Source organism: Rhineura floridana, chromosome 10 (genome assembly GCF_030035675.1).
Source record: "Rhineura floridana isolate rRhiFlo1 chromosome 10, rRhiFlo1.hap2, whole genome shotgun sequence".
NCBI classification, from domain to species: Eukaryota; Metazoa; Chordata; class Lepidosauria; order Squamata; family Rhineuridae; genus Rhineura; species Rhineura floridana.
In genome coordinates this window covers 54,636,275-54,657,385 of record NC_084489.1, presented here as the reverse complement: position 1 = coordinate 54,657,385, position 21,111 = coordinate 54,636,275, and the positions used below count along the sequence as shown (strand labels likewise).

The 21,111-nt window shown below is 40.5% G+C and overlaps 2 protein-coding genes across 7 annotated transcripts in view; one reads left to right on the top strand and one right to left on the bottom strand.

Moving 5' to 3' along the window:
• Positions 1-4,602, bottom strand: part of KRIT1 (KRIT1 ankyrin repeat containing) — a 37,011-nt gene extending 32,409 nt beyond the window's left edge. The window contains exons 1-2 of one of the 3 annotated variants that reach the window (XM_061587859.1): positions 3,825-4,602; positions 1,445-1,566 (exon numbers count right to left, since the gene is read on the bottom strand). In XM_061587859.1, the coding sequence (XP_061443843.1) occupies positions 1,445-1,543 (99 nt within the window). In that variant the 5' untranslated portion in view covers positions 1,544-1,566; positions 3,825-4,602. Of the gene's footprint in view, positions 1-1,444; positions 1,567-3,259; positions 3,328-3,824 lie in introns of those variants that run through there. The other 2 variants (XM_061587861.1, XM_061587860.1) reach the window with 2 other exon arrangements.
• The window catches only part of ANKIB1 (ankyrin repeat and IBR domain containing 1), a 134,365-nt gene continuing 116,893 nt past the window's right edge, over positions 3,640-21,111 (top strand). The window contains exon 1 of one of the 4 annotated variants that reach the window (XM_061587856.1): positions 3,640-4,505. The gene's annotated coding sequence lies outside the window, so the exon portion shown is untranslated. The remainder of the gene's footprint in view (positions 4,506-21,111) is intronic. The other 3 variants (XM_061587854.1, XM_061587858.1, XM_061587855.1) reach the window with 3 other exon arrangements.

The following is a 21,111-nucleotide window of genomic DNA, read 5'->3' as shown; positions in this document are numbered from 1 at the left end:
ACATGCTGAGCCTGAACTCATGTAGTTAGGATGAGATATATTAATGCACACACTTTATTTTTCAGGCAATGCCATGCTTGTATCAGATACAGATAATTGTCAGCAAAATGTTTAAGCTCATGATGCAAGATTTTATTCAAAATTTAACTTATACATTGAATTCCCTGAACAAAAAAGTATCTGGAAGATTCAAACACAGTATTTAAAATGTGTTTATATACAAGATTTTTCTGCTTCTACAAACCTTTTCTGAAAAATAGCATTATTTCTTTATTCTTTTACTATGTGCATTTCAATAATAGCATTGTCTTTCTGTGTTATTTAAATGGAAATGGACTACCTTCAAGTCTATCCCGAGTTATAGCGACCCTATGAATAGGATTTTCATGGTAAGCGGTATTCAGAGGGGGTTTACCATTGCCTTCCTCCGAGGCTGAGAGCAATGCCTGTCCCAAGTGAGCTTCATGGTTGTGTGGGGAGTGCTTATTCTGATGCAAATTCAAGCATATGTTTTAGTTTTTGAATCTTAAAAGCCCTTTGTTCAAAACAATGTTCACAATTAACATGGCTTTGTTTTCATGAAATGGCTTTTTAATATATAAAGCATTAAGGAAAACAGATGAAAATTCCAAAAATGAGGAATTTAGTAAAATTATTCAGCAAATTCTGCAAAATAACGCCATGCCTGCCTAATGTTAAAAAAGAACTGGGACACAGCAAAGTTGCTCTGCAAATTTACTCTAGATTAGTTCTGTTATCTTTAAGGAGCACAAGCTGCAGCAAGCATTAGACTTGCATGCTTCTCCCTTCCTATGTGGCTGGAGAAGAGTTCTTTGAAAGCTTTTGCTTGGTTAACTGTTGTTTGTTGTTTTGACTACAGCAACAAACTCTGGTTAACTATAATTGTGTTTAGCATAATGAGAATGTGGCCTGTGTGAATGCCACATATTTTCTCTATGATAATCCTTTACATTATTATTACCATAAAACCTTGGCTAAAATATCAGTAACCACATAGCAATAAAATAGAATACTAGCAATATCACAACCCACACATCCTGCTTAGGGTGTTTTGTAAATGCATCAATTTTCCACAATATTCTGAGCATCTGTATATTTTGGCTATTAACACAGTTGAGAAATATTTAATAGCAACTCACATGATGACATAATCACCCACATAATCAGCAGTGAAATGTTGCAATGGGGTTATGAAGAATTATTTTCTTTTGCACAAGAGATATTGCTGTAGGATATTCATCATAAATGAAGCAGTCATTAATCTCAGACTACTTCCTGAGTTTCTCTCTGCACCTTAATGGATATGATCTTGGACTAGGATGTCACTCTTATTGATGCTATACCGCAGCTGCCTACAGTTAAAAAAAGTTCCTCCACTGAACGCATTTCCAGCTCACACCCTAAAAAATAATAATGCTCTTACCTCATATGACTTAGCACGATATTCACGAGAATTAAGGCTAGCGGCATTCTTTGGACGGATGACAGCCACATATGCTTCAGTTATTTCCGGGTTGCCCATGGTTTGTTAGTATTCCCTTGTTACTGACAAAAATAAACAGAAAGCAAAGATTAAATTTAAGTGAACAAGTTTGCAAAAACCAGCCATGATTTCATTCTTTAAAAGAGTGGGATGGCCCTCAGAGAACCTGATGCATAGGTCAAACCCAGATTCCTACACAAGTCCATTCCCTTGTTCTCTATGTTAATTAGTCCAGGATAATTATCATCCCATGATTCCATGTGACTCCATGGGGAAGCATGCACTGAAAATGCAACCAAATCTCATCCTTTTATCACTTTAATAGCGAGTACAACAGATGTCAGGTATCCAGAATTGTACTGTGAAATAACTACCAATCCTACATAATCTGAAGCAGAAGTCTGACTCCACTGGAAGCCACGCATTGTAAACCAAGAAAAACCATATTCAGTAAGTGTCATCATCCCATGCATGTTTATTTGGAAATAAAGGACGTTTATGCATTCACCAGATTCCAATGGTGAAAATTTCCAGACCAGTATTCTGCACCCCTCCCTGGTTCATCTGCTGCAGCAAAAACAATGAGTCTTATGGTACACTGAAGATGTACTATGCCATAAACTTTCGCAGATGGGCAGAGCAATCCAACTTTGGGAAAGCCGGTGGAAGTTGTACTGGAGCAAGAGAAGCTGTCATAAAGTTCCGCTGCATCCAGTTGCCATTCAGGAGCCTCCGGGTTGGCTGAATGCCGGCTCAGCTAGGAGCTGCACACAGGGACCAGAAAGGAAAAGCCTACTCTCCCAAATACCCCTACCAGGGAGCAAGCCCTCTCCATTGCCCTCTATTGCAATTAGACTGACCTTTTCCCCAGTGTAACTTTTGCCTGGATTGGGACCTGTAGAAGCGCTCCAAATATGAGTTGGATGTGGCCTAAGTCCTCACACCTTGCCCCCTCCACTGACATGCCCCCTTTTGGGGCCTTATGCCATCTTATGCTGGCTGCACTTATGCTGATCTTGGCTGAGCCAGGCTGAAGGACTTACGCCAGCATAGCTTGGTTCAGCCAGGTCCCAGTCAGTTCATCAGGAGATCCCCTGCATCCAACTCCCCTCAGTCCAGTATAAATGCAAGTTGGGTTTATTATTTATTTTACATTTATACCCCACCTTTCCTTTCATGAGAGAAACTCAAGGCAGCTTACATATGGTTCCCAGGCAGTCTTCCATCCAGGCACTGACTAGGCCTGGGTGCTGGCCTCATGTGCCTTCATACCATAGCCTGGGTGTGCCCTAGAGCTCTAGTCCACAAACGCTTATGTCACAATAAGGCTGCAATTCAATACACACTTACCTAGGAGTAAGTCCCATTGAACCCAATGGAGCTTACTTCTGAGTAGACATGTACTGATTGCAGACTAGATCTCTCAGTCTGTTAAGGTACCACAAAAATCACTGATGTTTAGACTCCCAGTGGAACAGATTTTCCTGAACTGTACCATTTCAAGGCTGCAGGCATGGGATTACATATTTGAATTAAATAACTAAACCTAAAAAAAACAAACCTCTCTACAAAGATACTACCTATTAAGAAGGGCTAATCTAGCTTTTTCCTTTCTCCTTTTCTATGTGCAAGGAGTATTTTGTTTTCTCCCATAGGGGATCATCCAAATAGGCATCCCCTCACCTGCAACCTGAAGTGGTACAGTCAGGGGTGTAGTTGTCCAGGGATTGGGTGTGTGTGTCTTAGACCCTTTACTTTTTTGGGAGCAGGACCCCAGCAGGGTCCCAATGTCTCCAGCATCCTGCAAGCTAACCATCATGAAAGGGGAGCATATTAGCTACTGAGAGGAACCTTCTAACAGTGCTTCATTGTCCTTTCCTGCTAATTGGAACCAATCAGAGTGAAAGGATGCGAGTCAGCCACTGAGAAGACATTTCTCAGTAGCTAGCACTCTCTTATTTAATGCTGATTGGCTCATAGGGATGTCTGTTGTCGTGGAAGAAAGCATTAGCAAGAATTTAATTCTCAACCCAGCAGCAAAACAAAACAAAAGGATGGAAGGCGCGTGGTTGTGACTGTCATGAAGGGACTCTGCACGTCTGAATTTGCCGCTATACTGCTGGGTACGCTTCTTTACCACTGAAGGCATCAAATGGCCCTCAGAGCCTATCAAGGGACGTGCTCCCAAAGCAAGTGATTGCAGGATTGTAGCCTTGAAGGAGCAACAAATCCGAGGCAGGGGATTAATGAAAGGCGGGAAAAGGAGACGCGCCCCAACTCTGGAGCGTCTTCGCATTTAAAAACCCTCACTTTTCCTTACCGCGCAGCCTTGAGAAGACTCTTCCTCCAGGGAGAAACACATCGTCCAGCCCCACCCCGGGTTTTCTCTACTTTTCGTTCCGCCACTGCTCCGCCCAGCTTCCCCCACCTCTCCCGAGCCGGTAGCAGATCCGCTTCCCGTGCGGCTCCGGCTGTCGATCAGTTTCCGGGTCGGAGGCCCGATTGCTTGCTGCCGCTGTTGTGTTGTTGGCCGCGGGAGGAGCGGCGAGTTTCTTGTGGCGGCGGTGCTGTGGCTACTTAACGAGATGCCTCGGCTTAAGTCGGGACCGTGAGCCGAGAGGGAGAGTGACCGGGGCGAGGGGAAGCAAAGACTTCTCTGAGGGGAGCCGCTGTCGGGGCCCGCAAGGTGCAGGAGCCAGAAAAAGAAGCTTTAAGGAGAGTTCCGCCGTCGAAGCCGAACAAAGGGGGCCAGAGCGACGAGCGAGTGGGGGCTCCCCTGCGCGCCTGCCTCTATATCGCGGTCCGGCTCAGTTTGACTGGCCTCTTTCCATATATCTGAGGGGAACGTCAGCTTCTAACCCCACTACTGGGGGGGGGGGAAGAGACGCGAAGTGGTGTCTTTACGGTGGAAAAGGCAGTAAATACCTCGGAACGACAGCTGGGTGGATGGATGGAAGACAAGGCACCGTGAAGAGGCAGGGAGTGACCCTGTGAGGAACCGGTGAGTGGTCCCGAATCACGGGACACCGAATCCAGGGGCGTCTCTGTCTCCTCCGCCTCTCCATTGGGTAGAGATAAACAGTTCGGTTGCCACGGTTCAGGTTGCCAGAGTGCGAAAAGCTCCCAGGAATGTCTCTCTCGTGCCTCTTAATTTCTGGGTGTTGAAAAAAAAGGAGGGGGGCGACATAGGATTTAAGCAGCCGGCAGGCAAAAAAAAGAAAAAGCGGGGAAAGGCCCCTGGCTTTAAACAGGCTTTTATTTCCCCGGTATGGAGAGGTTGCAAAATGGGAGTTGCACTTAACCTGTAACTTCGTCGTCCTTTGGGAGTGGTCGTAGGCATTCACAAAAATGTGGTGCTGCGGTGGTTCTCCTGTATGTGTGGGACCATTGGAAGTAGAGCGAGATACCGTGTTGCGGCGCTAAATCCGGTTCTGGAGATGTGAGTTTAGTTCTGCCTGGAGAGGTGACCATCAGACCTCTGTTCAACAGGCTAGTTACCATAACACTCTATATTCGGAAATCCCGAGTTGTTAATGGTAGGTGGATTAGTTTTCCTTTCTCTCCTCCTTCCTCGCCCTCTCTTAGTGTAGGTTTGTGAGTAAAATTGGAGCTTTTAGTTTTCATTAAAATTCATTACTAAGCCTTGTGGTGCCCCCACCTCTTTCAGCATCCAGAAATTACAGGTAGGGGAGAGATTCTGGATCAATTACAATGGTGTGTCCATGTGTATACATGGTGAGATGCCCACAAAATTTGATGTACATGTTAGGACTTAATATTATGTATTTGTTACTGTCCAATCAGTGAAGGCCACTTCATATTAGCAGAATCAACTGGCTAAAGTTTTTTTCTGGCCTGTACCACTTCATGTGCTTTGTTTCTTTCAGTGTGCCCCATAAAAAAAAATCCCTGCTCTTAGAAAACTAATCTGATGGGAAATGGGTACAGTCAAGTTTTCCCTTTGATGGGTTTCCCCTCCTACATGTAGGGTGTCGCTGTGGGGAGTATTCAAACAAGGAAGCAAACAGGCACACAGCAACAACAAGACGTGGTACAGTCTGGGAAAATCTTGGTTGAATTCAGTTGGTACAAGCCGAGCACAATGCAAATTGTAGTTGGGATCACTTGACAATTGAGGCTTGTCCTTAACCTTTTAGAGCTTATTTCTGTGTAAGAAATTGCTTTGGGAGGGGGATTGGCAATAGGAATATAGTAAATGAGAAGGATCCAACATTTCATCCCTCTTACCTTGAAAATCCCTTTACCAACGCTGCTTTTCCTTAGAACGAGCAGACACCTGGATTTTATTACAGATCTGTGTCATGCGTAGTTAGGCTCTTGCTTTTGAAACAATTAAAAGGACATTGTAATATAATTGGTGGTTTTAGGGAGCAGGTGGATGGTAAATCTAGTTTTTCCTTACTAGAACCTTTCCTTGTTAGAGAGATAGATGGATATAATTTATTAGGTATACTACTTTATTCTGAGGACTGTACACCACCAGTTCTTCGTATGTGAAATGGTGTTTTGTGGTGCCCATGACAATTTCTTAGTATGAGCCGCTGGTCCCAGCACTGTTGAGCCCCTGATGTAGGCTAACCATATTGTAAATGCTAGTGATTTCTCCATATATCTTGTTAAGTTTCTTCATCTTGAAAACAAGGTACATTGAATTTAAACATTCAAGGCTACGAATCTTGATTAAAGTACGACCGGGGAAACGTATGGTGTTCCAGATATTGTTGTACTCCAACTCCTGTTGGCCCGAGCCAGCACTGTCAATAGTCAGGAATGGGGGTTGTAGTCCAACAGCTGGAGGGCCACAGGTTCCCCATCCCTGGTTTAAAGGAAACTTCTAGCTAAAATTGTTAGTGGAAACTTTCCATTTGATGTAGGTCAGATGTATCTGGTCTCCCTGACATTGGAGAAAGAACTGCTTGCATGCTGCTGTTTTCAGTCTGGAATCTTATTCTAATTTACTCTTTTTTTATTAGAGTAATTAATGTTTAGATGCTGTGTGAAATGTAGCAACTATTTCATGCTTAAGTGTGAACTGTAAAATGTGTTAAAGTATCTAAAGTGAAAAGACTTGTCATTTTCTCATTCTTGGCTATTAATGGCCATTTCAAGCTATTGGGCTGAACGGAATGTGAATGGTTTTTGTTAATGGTGTATGCAGATGTAACCCTGTCTATCTTCTAATCATGGTTAGGATCTCTGCAAGGCTCACATGCTCTGGTAGTGTTCAGCTCTGGAATATTTCACTAGCTCCAAAACTGAATGGGGGGAAGGTGCATGAAGGGAGAGGAGCACATCGTTTTTACAATGCTAGTACTATTTAACTTGTTCATAAACAAGGTAGAATCATGGTGAAATGGCCACGCCTGCAGATAACAATTATTCTGGATAGGGAAAACCTAAGCAGACTGAGAACCATGATCTCCAAAGTTGGTGAATGGTCAACAAAATGGTAAATTAGATTTAGTGTAAAATGAGGCACATTCTGGCAAAGATTTTAGATGCATACTGACAGGGTCTAAATTGGTGGTGATTAACAAGGAAACACTTTTTGATAACTGAAAATATTAACTCTGTATGGTAGCTCTGAAAGGTAAATTCATGCCAGGGATACTAGGAAAGGGATTCAAAATAAAACTTCCAGTATTGTAATACCCTCATAAAAGTATGATGTGGCTGCATTTGCAGTATTGTGTCTAGTTCCCTCTCAAAAGCACATCAAAGACCTAAAGACAACAAGAGAATGAAAATGATAGGAGATTGGAGCATATTTCCTGTGAGAAAATGCTAAGCCAATTCCAGCCTTTTTTGTGGAAGGACTAAGGTGGAAAGTTTATAAAATTATGCATGGTGTAGAGAAATTAGGTAGTTTTATCCATTTCTCGTATACAAGAATTGGAGCCATCCCTTGAAATTGAAATTGGCAGTGGATTTAGGACAGATAAGAGTGCTTCACCACTTACGAAATTTGTTGTCACAGGATGTGGTGATCGTCACTAGCTAAGATGACTTTAAAGAAAGATAAGACAAATTTATGGGTGATGAGATCTATCACTGGCTATAAGTAGTTACGGTCTTATGGAACTTTTGCATACAGAGATAATGTCATAAAATACAGGTGGAGAACACAGTTCCTTTCCAGTTTATGAGCTTTTTGGAGACATCTGTGGCAAGCACAATGCTGGACTTGATGGTTCTTTTTTCTGACCTGTTAGAGTTTTACATGCCAGACTGTTAGAATGTTTTCTTGAGTGAAAATGGGATATTGACAATATATGTTTATTGTGGATGATTCTAACGTATTAATATGACTTTAAAAAGTTCTCAGTCTTATAAAGATGCATATTCATCCATAGCCATTAAAGTCTTGCCTGGCTCAATATTTCTGTTTTATCTGTGTTAAGAGACACTCAGAGAAACTGGTAGTAGGTGTTACTTTTCCCTTCAGAATCTGTTGGGATAGCTAATTAGCAAACCAATTGGAATGCAAAGGATCTGAATTACCCATTTCATACACTTGGGAAAATCTTCTCTATTGCAGAAGTCAGTCATATGACACAGCATGCTCTCAGACAGAGCATGGTTTAGAAGAGGAGCACATGAGTATAGTGCAATACTTCTGACAAATATAGCTCACTTGTGGTATTTAGCTCAGCTGGGCGAACATTCTAGTATAGAGAAAGCTTATAACTTTATTTTTCTGTAATTGGAAACTAAACTACTGCACTCTGAACATTTGTGCTAACCATACTGATGCATTACTTAGTGTTTTTCTAGAATAACTTCCTAATTTAATTCAGCTATTGGAGATCTAAAACGTACTGTATTTCCAAAACGTCTAGAATGCTGACATATGGTTTAGTTGGAAAACAATTGAATAAATCATTAAAAGAGGCAGCTCTAGGATTTCCAGCCATCCTGTCAACTGAACAGCAGTGTTGTTAAATCTGTAGGTATCTATAAACTTTTTAAAAGCTTAAGTGCGAGTTCATGTATTGCAATACAAAAATGAATGTAGATAAGAGCATGTAACAAAGTCATAACTCAAATCACTTTATAATAGTAAATATTTCTGTAATGTGCCTTAGGTCAAGTAAGTATCTCTCCAAAAGGATAGCTGAGATGACAAGAAGAACTTTTGACACTCCTTTGACAGGGATGGTTCACCTGTGGCTCTCCAAATATTGTTTTGGTACAACTCTCTGACCATGCTGGCTGGGGCTAATGGGAGTTGTAGTCCAAAACAACTGGAGGGCATGAGGTTGGGGAAGGATGATCTATATTAAGAAATATTATAGTTAATAAATTATCTGTATATTTATATAGAGCCACTGTAGTAGTTAGTGTCGGACTGGGACCTTGGAGACCAGGGTTCAAATCCCCACTCAGCCATGAAGCTCACTGGGTGACCTTGGACCAGTCACTGTCTTTCAGCCTTACCTACCTCACAGGGTTGTTGTGAGGATAATATCGGGAGGGGAGAACCATGTTTGTAGACCACCATGACCACCTTGAAGTAAAGGTGGGATATAAATGTAATAAATAAAATAATTTGTACTAAATAGGATATGATTGTACAATAAATTCATAAGCTGTTTTTTTTTAAGTCTTTAAAGCTTTCCCTGTAGTGCAATCCGGTTTAGTGTAAGTTAAGACTGCATTAATGCTGGAGGTAAAATTATTTATAGAATCCCTATTCTGTGTATTGGGGTTTGTTTTTGTTTCTGGGGCAACCTAATATCACTCGGTTGAAAAATGACTTGGTACCTTGCCAATGTATGCAAAATATATGTGTGACTATTAGACTGATTTAAGTCTGTAGTGTAGACTTCCCCTCTTTCAGAATTGTAGGGTTCCTCATTGTGAGTTGGTATTTAACACAGTTTGAATTGTGCTAATGATAGAAACCTGGTCTGAGAGAAGATTCCAGTTCGCAGAAGTTTTTACAGAATACCAGGCCAAATAACAAGGAGGCCTTCATTCCAAAAGCAAATGGAATAGTTAGTGGTAGCCCTGCTTCTTGGGTACTTGTGTTGCTGTTTTATTTAAAGCATCTTTGTATCTGGGACATGGGCAGAGGCCTCCTGTTGACAACCCCCCCTTTTTTTTTTAAGAAAAGGACCTGAGGGCAAAGTGCTGCCAAAAAAATACAGAGCAAATACAGAAGCTTTCCTTTCTGTGTCTTGTTCTTCAGCATGTCTGTGTTCTGTGTCTTGCCTTCAGCATACCTGCTTATGGTTCCAACTAATACCGTGCTGCCTCAGAGGTCCCCCTGGGTGAGTTAACAAGCAATCAGTTCACTTTGGGGGGGGAGTTCAAGTTCTGGTTTGCTTGCACATTCTGGGAGGCCAACACATACAGACTCTCTAAATGCAGAATGGTGCCAGCCACTTCCATGGTTCTCAAGTGGCAGACTGTATAGAGTAGTATGGTGAGTATGTGTTTATAACACAAAGCTTTCACAGTGAACCACAACTACAAGTGAAGTCACCATCTACACGTGATGCTTGGAATATATGTGCACATTATGGTAGCTCATCACATGCATACTACTAGCAGAAACTGTTCGGTTGGAACTGGCTTTGGCAAATTCAGGAATTTAATTGGCTAGTTCATCACTATAGGAACATTATGATTACTGCACATCTATACTCGCATAATGTTTCTTCTTGAACTGTAATCTTGTTCAGCGGTATCTGTACTTGGAACAGCATGTGGTTAATAGAAGAAACTGGACTATGTGGCTTCACTGGGAAGAGGATAGAAACCTGGAGAAAGCTGTAGAGCAGGGAATGCCAACTCATACCAGGGGTGCATGCAAGTGTAAATTCAGAGCTGGGGAGCAAGGGGTCCTTTCTTGTCATTGCTATCAGATGACGTGATCCAATAAAAAGAAAAGTCCTTGATGATATGGAATCATTGGTAGTAGTAAATAATTGAACAGTATCCTAACCTATCTCCTTTGGCATTCTGTTACGGAATCACTCCTCTTAATTTTGGAAGATTTTACTCTACTAGGTAACTAGGCACAGAGGAATTAAGTTGTCCTAGATGAAGCATCTCTTGTGTAATAAAGAAATAGCAGTTCAGGCTCTTAACTCTTTCCATGTGTCTGGTATTTTTGTTCCTATTCTGGGTTGGCCTCTGCAACAATATACGATTTGTAACTGGCTAGAAAGCATATGCCTCCTACCTACATTGCTTGCTATGCAGATTACTTTTCTATGTTTAAATAGCTGGTTGTGAAGTTACTCAAGGAAGAAAACAAAGTTGCTTACCTGCCACTATATTTTGTTTAGAGTTGTCTACTTAGTCAGACTTCTTCCTTACTTCACACTGGGATATCAACATTCCATCTCATGTGTATTTGGCAGCTCTGTAGTTGGGAGATTTGGATGTAGGTGGAACCTCGCATTACTTGATGAGATTTCCTGCCTAGTGACCAGCCAGAGGCAAATAAGTGAGGTGAGTGAGAGAATGTGTTAGGAACCTGCTTTTAATATCCCCATTCCCTGAACTCTATTAAATCTTCTTTTCTTGGGTGTCAGACTCCTGCTGTGGGAAGGAAACAAATCGCAACAATATCTTCCCTATGCTGCGAAAGCATTGAATAGCATCGTTAGTTGTATGGCCAATGTATAAAGTCTGAAATCAAGGGGCTTGCAAAGAGGAACTTCAGCCTTTTCCCCACCAGCTCATAATGAGTTCACTCCAGTGCCATCACTTCCCACTGCCATAACTGCCCTCTTCCTTTCCCCAAAACTTGCTGGCCAGACAAAGCCTCTTTGTGAACCCTCTGTTGCTCCCTGGCATCTGGAATTCCTGTGCAAAATAATCCAGGCACCTGGGTGCCTGGCTACTAAGTAGGGATGTTGTGGGTGCCTTGGAAATTGGATGTCTTGGGGCTCTCTTTTCCACTGATACAAATAACTTAGTGTTCTTGATTCGGGGGGAGGGAGGCAGTGGAGTCCTTGCAGAGGTCTTTCCGTCAACACCACAGCTACCACTAGGTATGTTTTGTGGATTGTTTGAAAAAGGACTCATTAGGGGTGGGAGGCTGTAGGAAGGTGGCTGTATTAATATATGATCCCAGTGTTGTTGGAAACGCACACCTTGAAGTAGAGTCTGAATGATACAAGCTAGTCTGTTTTGGGAAAGAGGGTTAGAGAATTGTTAGTGGAGCCCATTCTAAATACGGTGGGAGAGGCAGTTGCCATCACTACATACCACTGCCTGAAGATAAAGGAGACAAAGGTGTACCTAAGAAGCCTTTTTTTTCAGTTGTCACTGCTGTAGAGTGCTTCTGCTCCTGGAGTCGAGTAGTTTCCATGCATTTCTCTTTCAGGAAAAGTAATGGCATGCATGGTATGTCAGCATCAGTTATTTATATGGGTATATACTACCAAAGTGTATAATACTTTGGGTGCCCATCATAATAAAAGCAGTAAAATATAAGCCTGTAATAGGGCTACGCCTCCTTGATTTGTTTCAGGCCCCTTAGAGCAACAATAACACAATGATGTTGAGAAGAGCCCTTTAACTGAGAGGCAAGCTAATTTCTTTGTATTGTAGCCTCTTGTAAACTGCAATGGAAATCGTTTGATAAAAAGGTATCATAAAATAGATTAGTTAACAATTGGGTAACAATCAATTTGGGGCCCTGCTATAGTGAGATGAAACTGTGCTAATAGTAGTATTTAAGATGGGGGTAAAATTTTGTAGTCTTTTGAGGAGAATTGTCTGCTAGCTTATATGTAATATACAATTGTCCTTTTTTTCTTGAGAGAAAGAGAGAGTGGGGAAAACATTTTTACTAGATACTTTTATTTGGTGCAAGTCTGCTGTTCGTAAGCTTTAAAATGTGAGAGACATTCCTGTGCAATTCAAATATGACATGAATGCATTTTAACTGAAATCTTGCTTATTAGAGAGACTGTTAAGCAAAAACATTTGAAGTAACTTTTGAGATCTGAAGTTCTGCTGTTTCCTTTAATAAACCTCTACCTCACTGTTTAGACTGAGTACCCAGATCTATGTCTTTTTTGGTTCGGACCAAACTTTGTGTTAAATTTAACTTTGTGTTAAGATTACCGATTTACTAACTTGTAAATGAAAAAATTTATGTATAATGTTGAAAGTGGATTTCTATGAGGACCTTTACAGGACCTTGGCAATAAAATACTACTCTTGTGTAATCAAACATTGTGTACTTGCATTGGCATGTGTGATTAACGCATATCTGTTTTTTAAGTTTATATATAAAGAAAAGGCAATAAATAATCTCTAGAAATAAAATTACTTTGACTGAGGCATGGATTCATAGAATTGTAGAATAGGTGAGTTGGAAGGCCATTGAGTTCAGCCCTCTGCAGGAATCTAATTTAAAACATTCCTGACAGGTGTCTGTCCACCCGGCTCTTGAATGCCTCCTCTGTTGGAGAGCCCACCACCTCCCTAGGTAATTGGTCCTATTATCGTACCATTCTATAACAATTAGGAAGTTTTTACTGATGTTCAATTGAAATATGGTTTCCTGTAACTTGAGCCCATTATTCCGTGTCCTGCACTCTGGGATGATCGAGAAGAGATCCTAGCCCTCAAATGTTCCTTTTGTATGTAAGAAGTTGTTGAGTTAATACCTTTCTTAGATTGCTGTCCTGCCCTACAACAACTTTCTGGTAAGAATGGGGATAAAGGTAATCTGTGAGTGATTTCTCCCCCTTCTCCCCCTGCCCCCCCAGTCTAAAGGTTAGCTTTGTGAAACAGTTATGCTTCTCTGCCCTCTTCGCTGTGTTAAAAAATTCAAAAAGTAAATCCTAGAACTATAATAACCTAACTCTGGCCTGCCTTAAGTCCCAGTGAAGCTCAGTACATTCTCTGTAAAACCTAATACACTGCTGCCTTGTGTATTCCTGGGCTTGTCTACACAGAACTGTAAGGTAGATATGCTTGGAGTACATTCAGTCTGATTATGGGTGAACCTAATGCACAATGATTCATTTAATGACATGCTAGCTTTTGAAGATGCAGTTTATCAAGCATGTTCAAGTCCATGTTCTGATCTTATATGAACAGACTTTGCCTTCATTTGTACTGTCACACTAGAGAGGCTGTAGAGAAACCATCTGAACAGTCCACCACTGAGAGGAGCGGATTCCATGGCATGGCTGTCTATATGCATATATCTATATGCATTCACACTATAGATATTTTAATAAGCAAAAGATCTGTTACATCTAACTCACATTTTGCTGTTTAAGGTATTTATACACAGCTTTTCAGGCAAATCTAACAAAGTTTACATAAGATTATTGTAACAAGCATCAATTTTAAAAATGTTACAATAAATTGGAAGATGATTTGTTTAGAAGGTTTTATTACTATTCACTCACCTCAGGCCAAGATTGCTCTGTAGAAGCCCCTGTGGTGACAGTTGGAGGAGATTGGTACAAAACTGTCTGAGGTAGCTGAGTGTAAGCCTGGTCTCATCAATTAGTTTGCAAGAGTGCAATCGTTATCTATTGACCTCTTTTACACATAATGTGAAAACATGGTTAGTACTACATGCACAAGCTGGAATGAGGCAGAGCTAAGTCTTGGGCTCACATCCTTCTCCCTCAGCTCTCCATGTTTAGGAGAAAGACTGACAGCATTTATTTTGAGTTTCTCCTAATCTCTGCTTGTACTTGTATATGAACCAGGAGTTGGGATATATTTCAAACTTCAATCCTACTTCAAACCATATCCCTAGCTTGTGCATAATGACAAGCGGGGATTAGGAGAAACTATTAAGTAAATGCTGATGAAGTCCATCTGCCCATACTGGAGGACAGGGGAAGTGTGTGTGAAACCGAGGCTTTGTTTGAGTTCCTTTCATCACATAGATGTAGTGCTCAACCATGGATTAGTGTTATGGGCAAATGTGGCTAAATTCTACGAGAAGACTGGAATGCTAGAAATGCATCAAATAACTTGGACTAAAATTTCATATTGGTAAATCAGGCTTTCCTAACCCGATGTCCTTCAGAAGGTTTGGATTACAATTCCTGGCATCCTCAGCCAGCACATTTGTGCTAGCTAGAGCTGATGTGAGTTGTAGTCCAAACCATCTGAAGGGCACCAATGTGAGGAAGTTTGCCTTAAACCAAAGGTGAGAAACCCATAGCACTCTAGATAATGTTGCCAGACTACAACTCCTTTTATCCCTGACCATTGGACATGCTTGCTGGGGCTCATGAGAGTTGGAGTAAAAACATATTGGAGGGCCACATGTTCTCTATTACTTAGGCTTATTGGGAATGTCTGAAAATGGGACATTCTCCTGATAGAAGACTTGTGTGTATTTTTCAAGCAGTCATAGTGTATTCTTTCTAACATTGCTTTGTGACTAAGCTTCTTAAGAAGAAATATCCATTCACAACAAAATATAATTGTTTAATTATTAGTTTGCTCTATTCAGATGTAATGGTAAACTAGGGCCTTCCTTTACATTGGAAGTGAAAGCCTGAGTGCACAGAGGAGAGAGGAGGAGGAACCATGTGAGCACAAAGATTGTTTGTGTCTGAATCAACACACTGACTTTACAGAAAATTACATCTATAAATTCCAGAATGTGTGTGTATATTAGTCTGTTGCAGCAAAAACATGTCATGTGAAACATTAAAGCTTTCATAGATAAAGCCTACTTCATTAGTGAAGTGTTATCTTCAGTTAGTAGATGCAGCGATGAGATAAAACATTGTAAACAGTGGGACCTATGGCATGCAAGAGGTATAGTCTATCACAAACCCATCTGTAAACAAGCCCAAGTTGATATCTCTCATCGCTTAACTATGGGCAATAAACTTTGTTAATATTCTCTATTACTAACACAGATTTTAGGTAGCAGTTAATGCAATAGGATGAAAATTGGAAAAAGGAGAGAGGGGTAATGAGGGAGCACACAAGCACAGGACCAAACCAGCATTCTGCTTTGATCAGATGCAGCATATGCTTGCTATGATATAGGATTTGTTCCCAATTTGTCATCTTGCAGTTACTGACCATTGTATTATTTATATGCTTATTTCTAAACAGTACTGTGAAATGTACTATGGATATCTTTTAAATCCTTTCAATATTAGCTAACCTCTTTTTAAAATTTTGAATATGTATTCAAAGCGGTAGAAGAACAGCAGCTCATTAGATATCATCATCATTTATTTGTAGGCCGCCTTTCCACAGCTGAGCCATGCTCAAGGCGGCTTACAATGTTGAAAAATTACATGATTCATTCTAACAGTTACAAAAATAAAACAAAATATAGTCAAACCAGTCATAAGCAATAAACTAATGAAAACATCTCTATAAGTATAAAATAAAATTAAGCAATCTCCACATATTTCATGTCTAACAATAAAACTACAAAGCTATATTCCCTAAAACAGCAAAAGTGCACCTATTAGGACGAGCACTGAATACAACCCATTTATACATTTACGTAAGACTGCTATGCATTGAAAGGCTCTATCCACAGGACTGAATCTAAATTAACATGGAATATGAAAGTGGGGGACAGAATGTCAAGGAGAACAGATGGGTCTTCAGTTTTTAAAGGGAGAGAGCAAGGAAGCCATCAAAGGGGAAGGCAGGAAACGAGCACTGGATGGCAAAGATTACATTCAGCTATCAAAAAGGCATCAAGGCAGGAGATGGAGAAAGAAATTATGGGTTCTTAAGTGCTGAAAGCTGTAAGATGGTAGAAGACTACAGTAAAATGGTAAAAGAACTTAGGCTGCAGTCACAACCTGGGAGTAGATCCTGTACTACTCAGCTTGCATAAGATTGCACTGTAAGTTGAGTAGTAATACAGTAGGACCTTGCTAGAGCATGGGGGTTGGGGGACAAAGGACGCACTCACGTTATAGGGTTTCCATGTTATAATGAATTCTGTGAATGGTATTTTACTCAGGACATGGTTATCCCATAATATATCCGAACCTGCAGTTCAGCAAGCTGTGTTATAGTGAGCTTCTATTGTATTTTGGAATTGATATGGAAACAAAAAGGGTAGACAGAAGTGGAAGTATAATTAAATTGTGATTACTTTTTTTGACAAAAAAAGTAGAATTCTGGGGGGGGGAGGGTTGCAGTGAATTAAATTGTTGCTGTTTTGAATTACAAATCCTATAAACCAGCCCCAAATTGGTAAGCTTTGGCAAAAGAAAAGAAAAGGTGTTTAGAAAGCAGACATTTGGCTTTCTTGTATGTATGTTCTTGAAAACAATATTTTCTAAAATTGTATTTGGTGAACAATGTACATAAGATTAATTTACTAAGAACAACACAGGTACCCATAAGACTGAAATATATTGCATGTAACTCAGTGCATGCACGCAGATGGTTCTTCCTTTCTCAGGGAAGAAAGTTCTATGAATGCTTTGATTTACTGTGAAATTTGCAGTAGCATGTATCAGAACAAATTTAAATAAGCTGCAGAGAGTCTTGCATGTGTCTGTTTACATATGAAGTATTAATGCTATGCAGAGGTGATACTTTTAATTTGCCAACTACGATCTGGGAGACCAGGGTTCAAATCCCCACACAGCTATGAAGCTCACTGGGTAACCTTGGGCCAGTCGCTGTCTCTCAGCCTCAAAGGAAGGCAATGGTAAACCGCCTCTGAATACCGCTTACCATGAAAATCCTATTCATAGGGTAGCCATAAGTCGGAATCGACTTGAAGGCAGTCCATTTCCATTTTTCAACTATGGCTCAGCAGTTGAGTGAGGGACACAACATTGTCTGCTCCCCCCCCCCATTTCTGGAATATAAATTCCCTTACCCTGCCAGCCTTAACTTTGCTAAAGTGGACCTGTAGTTAGACTTAACCATTGTTAACATAATTATGGTAATGTTGAACTGATGGGAAGACAAGTGAAGGGAATTTGCATATCAGGAAGAGGGTGTGAGAGAATATACTATCCCATGGCTCTCTGTTGCTTCAATGGAGTTGGACAATTATGAATGTTTTATCTGGACAAGAATTGTTCTCAGTAATTTAAAACAAATATTGTTTAGTGTTACTTTGAACTGCTTGCTCATCCATAGGACACTCTAGGATATATTGTTCAGAGCAGTACTCCTGAAGGGGGAATACTGCAGCCAATTGCTCAGTGTCACCACTGTTCTTAACTTTCCTGATGACACTGCTTGGCAACTTCAACAGAGATACAGCTTGATCTAATGTTTGCTGGGGAATGTATCTTGTGGTTGCTTTAGTGGCTCTAAAATGCTTTTCTCCACCTCCTGAGACAAGCAAAATAGCTAAGTCATCTTTGCATCTTTGAAGATAAGTATTTTCGAATTATCAGTTGACTTTAATTATCTTATTTATATGCTAATAGTAGTGATTTGCATTGGACTGTGCAATATCCATGTATTTCAGATGAAATGTAGATTATTTCACTCGTGGACATTTATATTGGAAATTTTTATGTAGTCCTGTTGATGTGATTGTAGTATTCGATATCAAGAAAGTATGTTGATCTTGATTACACTTCTAAGATCACTGGTGATAATAGCTAGATTTACTTTACATACAGATCTATGTAACATCCAGCATAAATACACAATATACTCAGAGTAACTTCTGACATATTTGCTTCTACCATTTCCCCTTTAGAGAAGATAATTTTGTGTGTGTGTGTGTGTGTGTGTGTGTACTGTCTTCAAGTCGATTCCGACTTATGGCAACCCTATGAATAGGGTTTTCATGAGGCTGAGAGGCAGTGACTAGCCCAAGGTCACCCAGTGAGCTTTATGGCTATGTGGGGACTCAAACCCTGGTCTCCCTGGTCGTAGTCCAACACTTTAACCACTACACCACACTGGCTCTCTAGAGAAGATAATTGGCACTAATATATTGGTCTGTTGGAGGCATAGCCAAGTCTTATCTGTTCAGACATTAAACTGCAGGATTCCCAGTGTGGGAGAATTACCGGCTTAACTTCTAAGTTTCCTGTCTTGTAACTTCAGCCCATTGCCCCCTCTTGATTTCCCATGTCCTTTAACCCAGTAGCATAGCCTAGGCCGTGTAAGCATCAGGAAGGGAGAACAGCCCTTGAGAGTGTCCAGAGACCAGTGTGGCCTGGATATTAAATTGTGATGTTTATTTAATAGGAGTATACAAAAGGGGAAACAGGAAGAAATGGAGTATGCATAAGGAAAAAACAAAACATTAAGCCAGAATATTGGTTTATCTAGTCCAGGGATGTGGAATCTGTGGCCCTCCAGATGTTGCTGAACCACAACTAATATTAACCCTGACCATTGACTGGGGCTGATGAGAGCTGGAGTTCAACAGCATCTGGAGGGCCAAAGGTTCCCCCTCCCAGATCTAGTGATATACTAGTCAAACTAGCATATTCGAGACTTACACACCTAGCGTCACTGCCAGGGCTGTGGAGTCGGTACACCAGACCTTCAACTCCGACTCCTATTTTTCTACTGTCCGACTCCGACTCCTTCATAAATGGCAAATGTATATTAACTAGTAATAACACATTTACTGTAGTAAAATGGTAGCACAAGGCATTTCATCACCACCACGTTAATCCAGAGCTTGGAAAAGTTACTTTTTTGAACTACAACTCCCACGAGCCCAATCCCTGGGCCAATGCCTTGTGCTACCATTGCCTTGTGCTACCATTTTACTACAGTAAATTTGTTATTACTAGTTAATATACCTTTGCCATTTATGAAGGAGTCGGAGTCTGTACATTTCTTTCGACTCTGACTCCACCCAAAATTGCTCCTGACTCCACTACTCCGACTCCACAGCCCTGGTCACTGCTCCTGATTTCCTCTGGAGATTATTGAAGAATGAGTCACATATGAGTATATACCATGTTTATGCTGTTTGATCAGCATGATCATGATTGACAACTAGAGGGCAATTGACTAATGAGCTGGTGGAGGGGTCACATAGTCAAGGGACACTGTAGGAAGGGGCAACTAACTCACTCAGGCAGTCTCTAGAACAGCCTTTCCCAACCAGTGTGCCTCCAGATGTTGTTGGACTACAACTCCCATCAGCCTCAGCCAGCATTGCCAATGGTCAGGAAAGATGGGAATTGTGGTCCAACAACATCCGGAGGCACACTGGTTGGGAAAGGCTGCTCTAGAAGGTGGGAAGTAAGAAAAAGATGGCTAAGCTTTTTTGCCAGACAATATGTGGATACTGGTTTGTATGTGACAGGCCACATCATGATATGAAGTCTGCTGTTCCAGCCAACTCTATGAAAGATGTAAAATTCCAGCCTGGGTAGTTCCAGGAATTCATGGCATCTGGTTTGTCTGAACTGGAAAACTGTGACTATCGGCTATGGTTTGTGCAAAGGGAGGAGCAAAAGTGCTGTGTGTGAGGGCAAAAGGGTTGTACAATCATATTTTAAAGCCAAGATATGAACAACAATGGCCTGTTAAGCCAAGATATGATTGGCATAATGTTGTCAAATAGAAAGTGGGGACCACATTCTGAGATGGAGCTATTTGTCCAACATAATCAGTATGCAAAAATATCAGAAATTAATATGCTACAAAAAATTGCAAGGAAAAATACCTCTAAGGACAGCCTTTCCCAACTAGTGGGCCACCAGATGTTGTTGGACCACAACTCCCATCAGCCTCAGCCAGCATTGCCAATGGTCAGGAAAGATGGGAATTATTATTATTATTATTATTATTATTATTATTATTATTATTATTATTATTATTATTATTATTATTTCAATTTATATACCGCCCTTAGCAGAATAGCTCTCAGGGCGGTGAACAAACAAGATAAAATACAATATATCATAGTAAAAAATCACAAAAACATGTACAAACAAACAACAGAAAGCACAACAAAAACAAAATACAACACAAATTAATGTTGTACAGAGATGCAGACTTGTATAATCTGTGAGCTGATCTACCAGATGCTCTAAGCTGAAATTCCACATTAAATGTAACAAAGAGGTGAATTTTTAAAACAGCATTGAAAACCAAGTAATGATATTTCCAAGGATTGTGGTCCAACAACATCTGGTGGCCCACTAGTTGGGAATGGCTGTTTTAGGAGTTCAGATTTTCATATGGACTGTATAGGAATATGAGATGTTATCCAATACTTACGCACTTCAGCCCTAAGAAGGAAAGGTAAGAGTCATCTTTGAGGGAGTCTGTTCTTGGACTCCTCTCAAGTTCTTAAATGACCTCAGATTATTACTAAGTTAACTTCAATTTTGTATCAATATTAATGCTTCCTTTTAAAATGGTATTCTTTATTTTCAAAATATTAAAAGAACTATGAATGTTTTTCATTTTCAAAATAAAATGTCTGAGTGGCATGGACTGGTTAAATTGCTTCATTGTTAGAGGAAAATTGACCTATATATTGGTTAAAGGGAAAATGAATGCCTTTAGAAGAGCAATACGATCAATTTGTCTATTAGTGTTGGTGGAGAATTGTCATAACAGTTTCCAGAAAGTATAACACATTCAGTCTTTTTTTAATCAATGCTTTAATTAGATATATCTTTTAATGCTTGCTTCATGGAAAACAT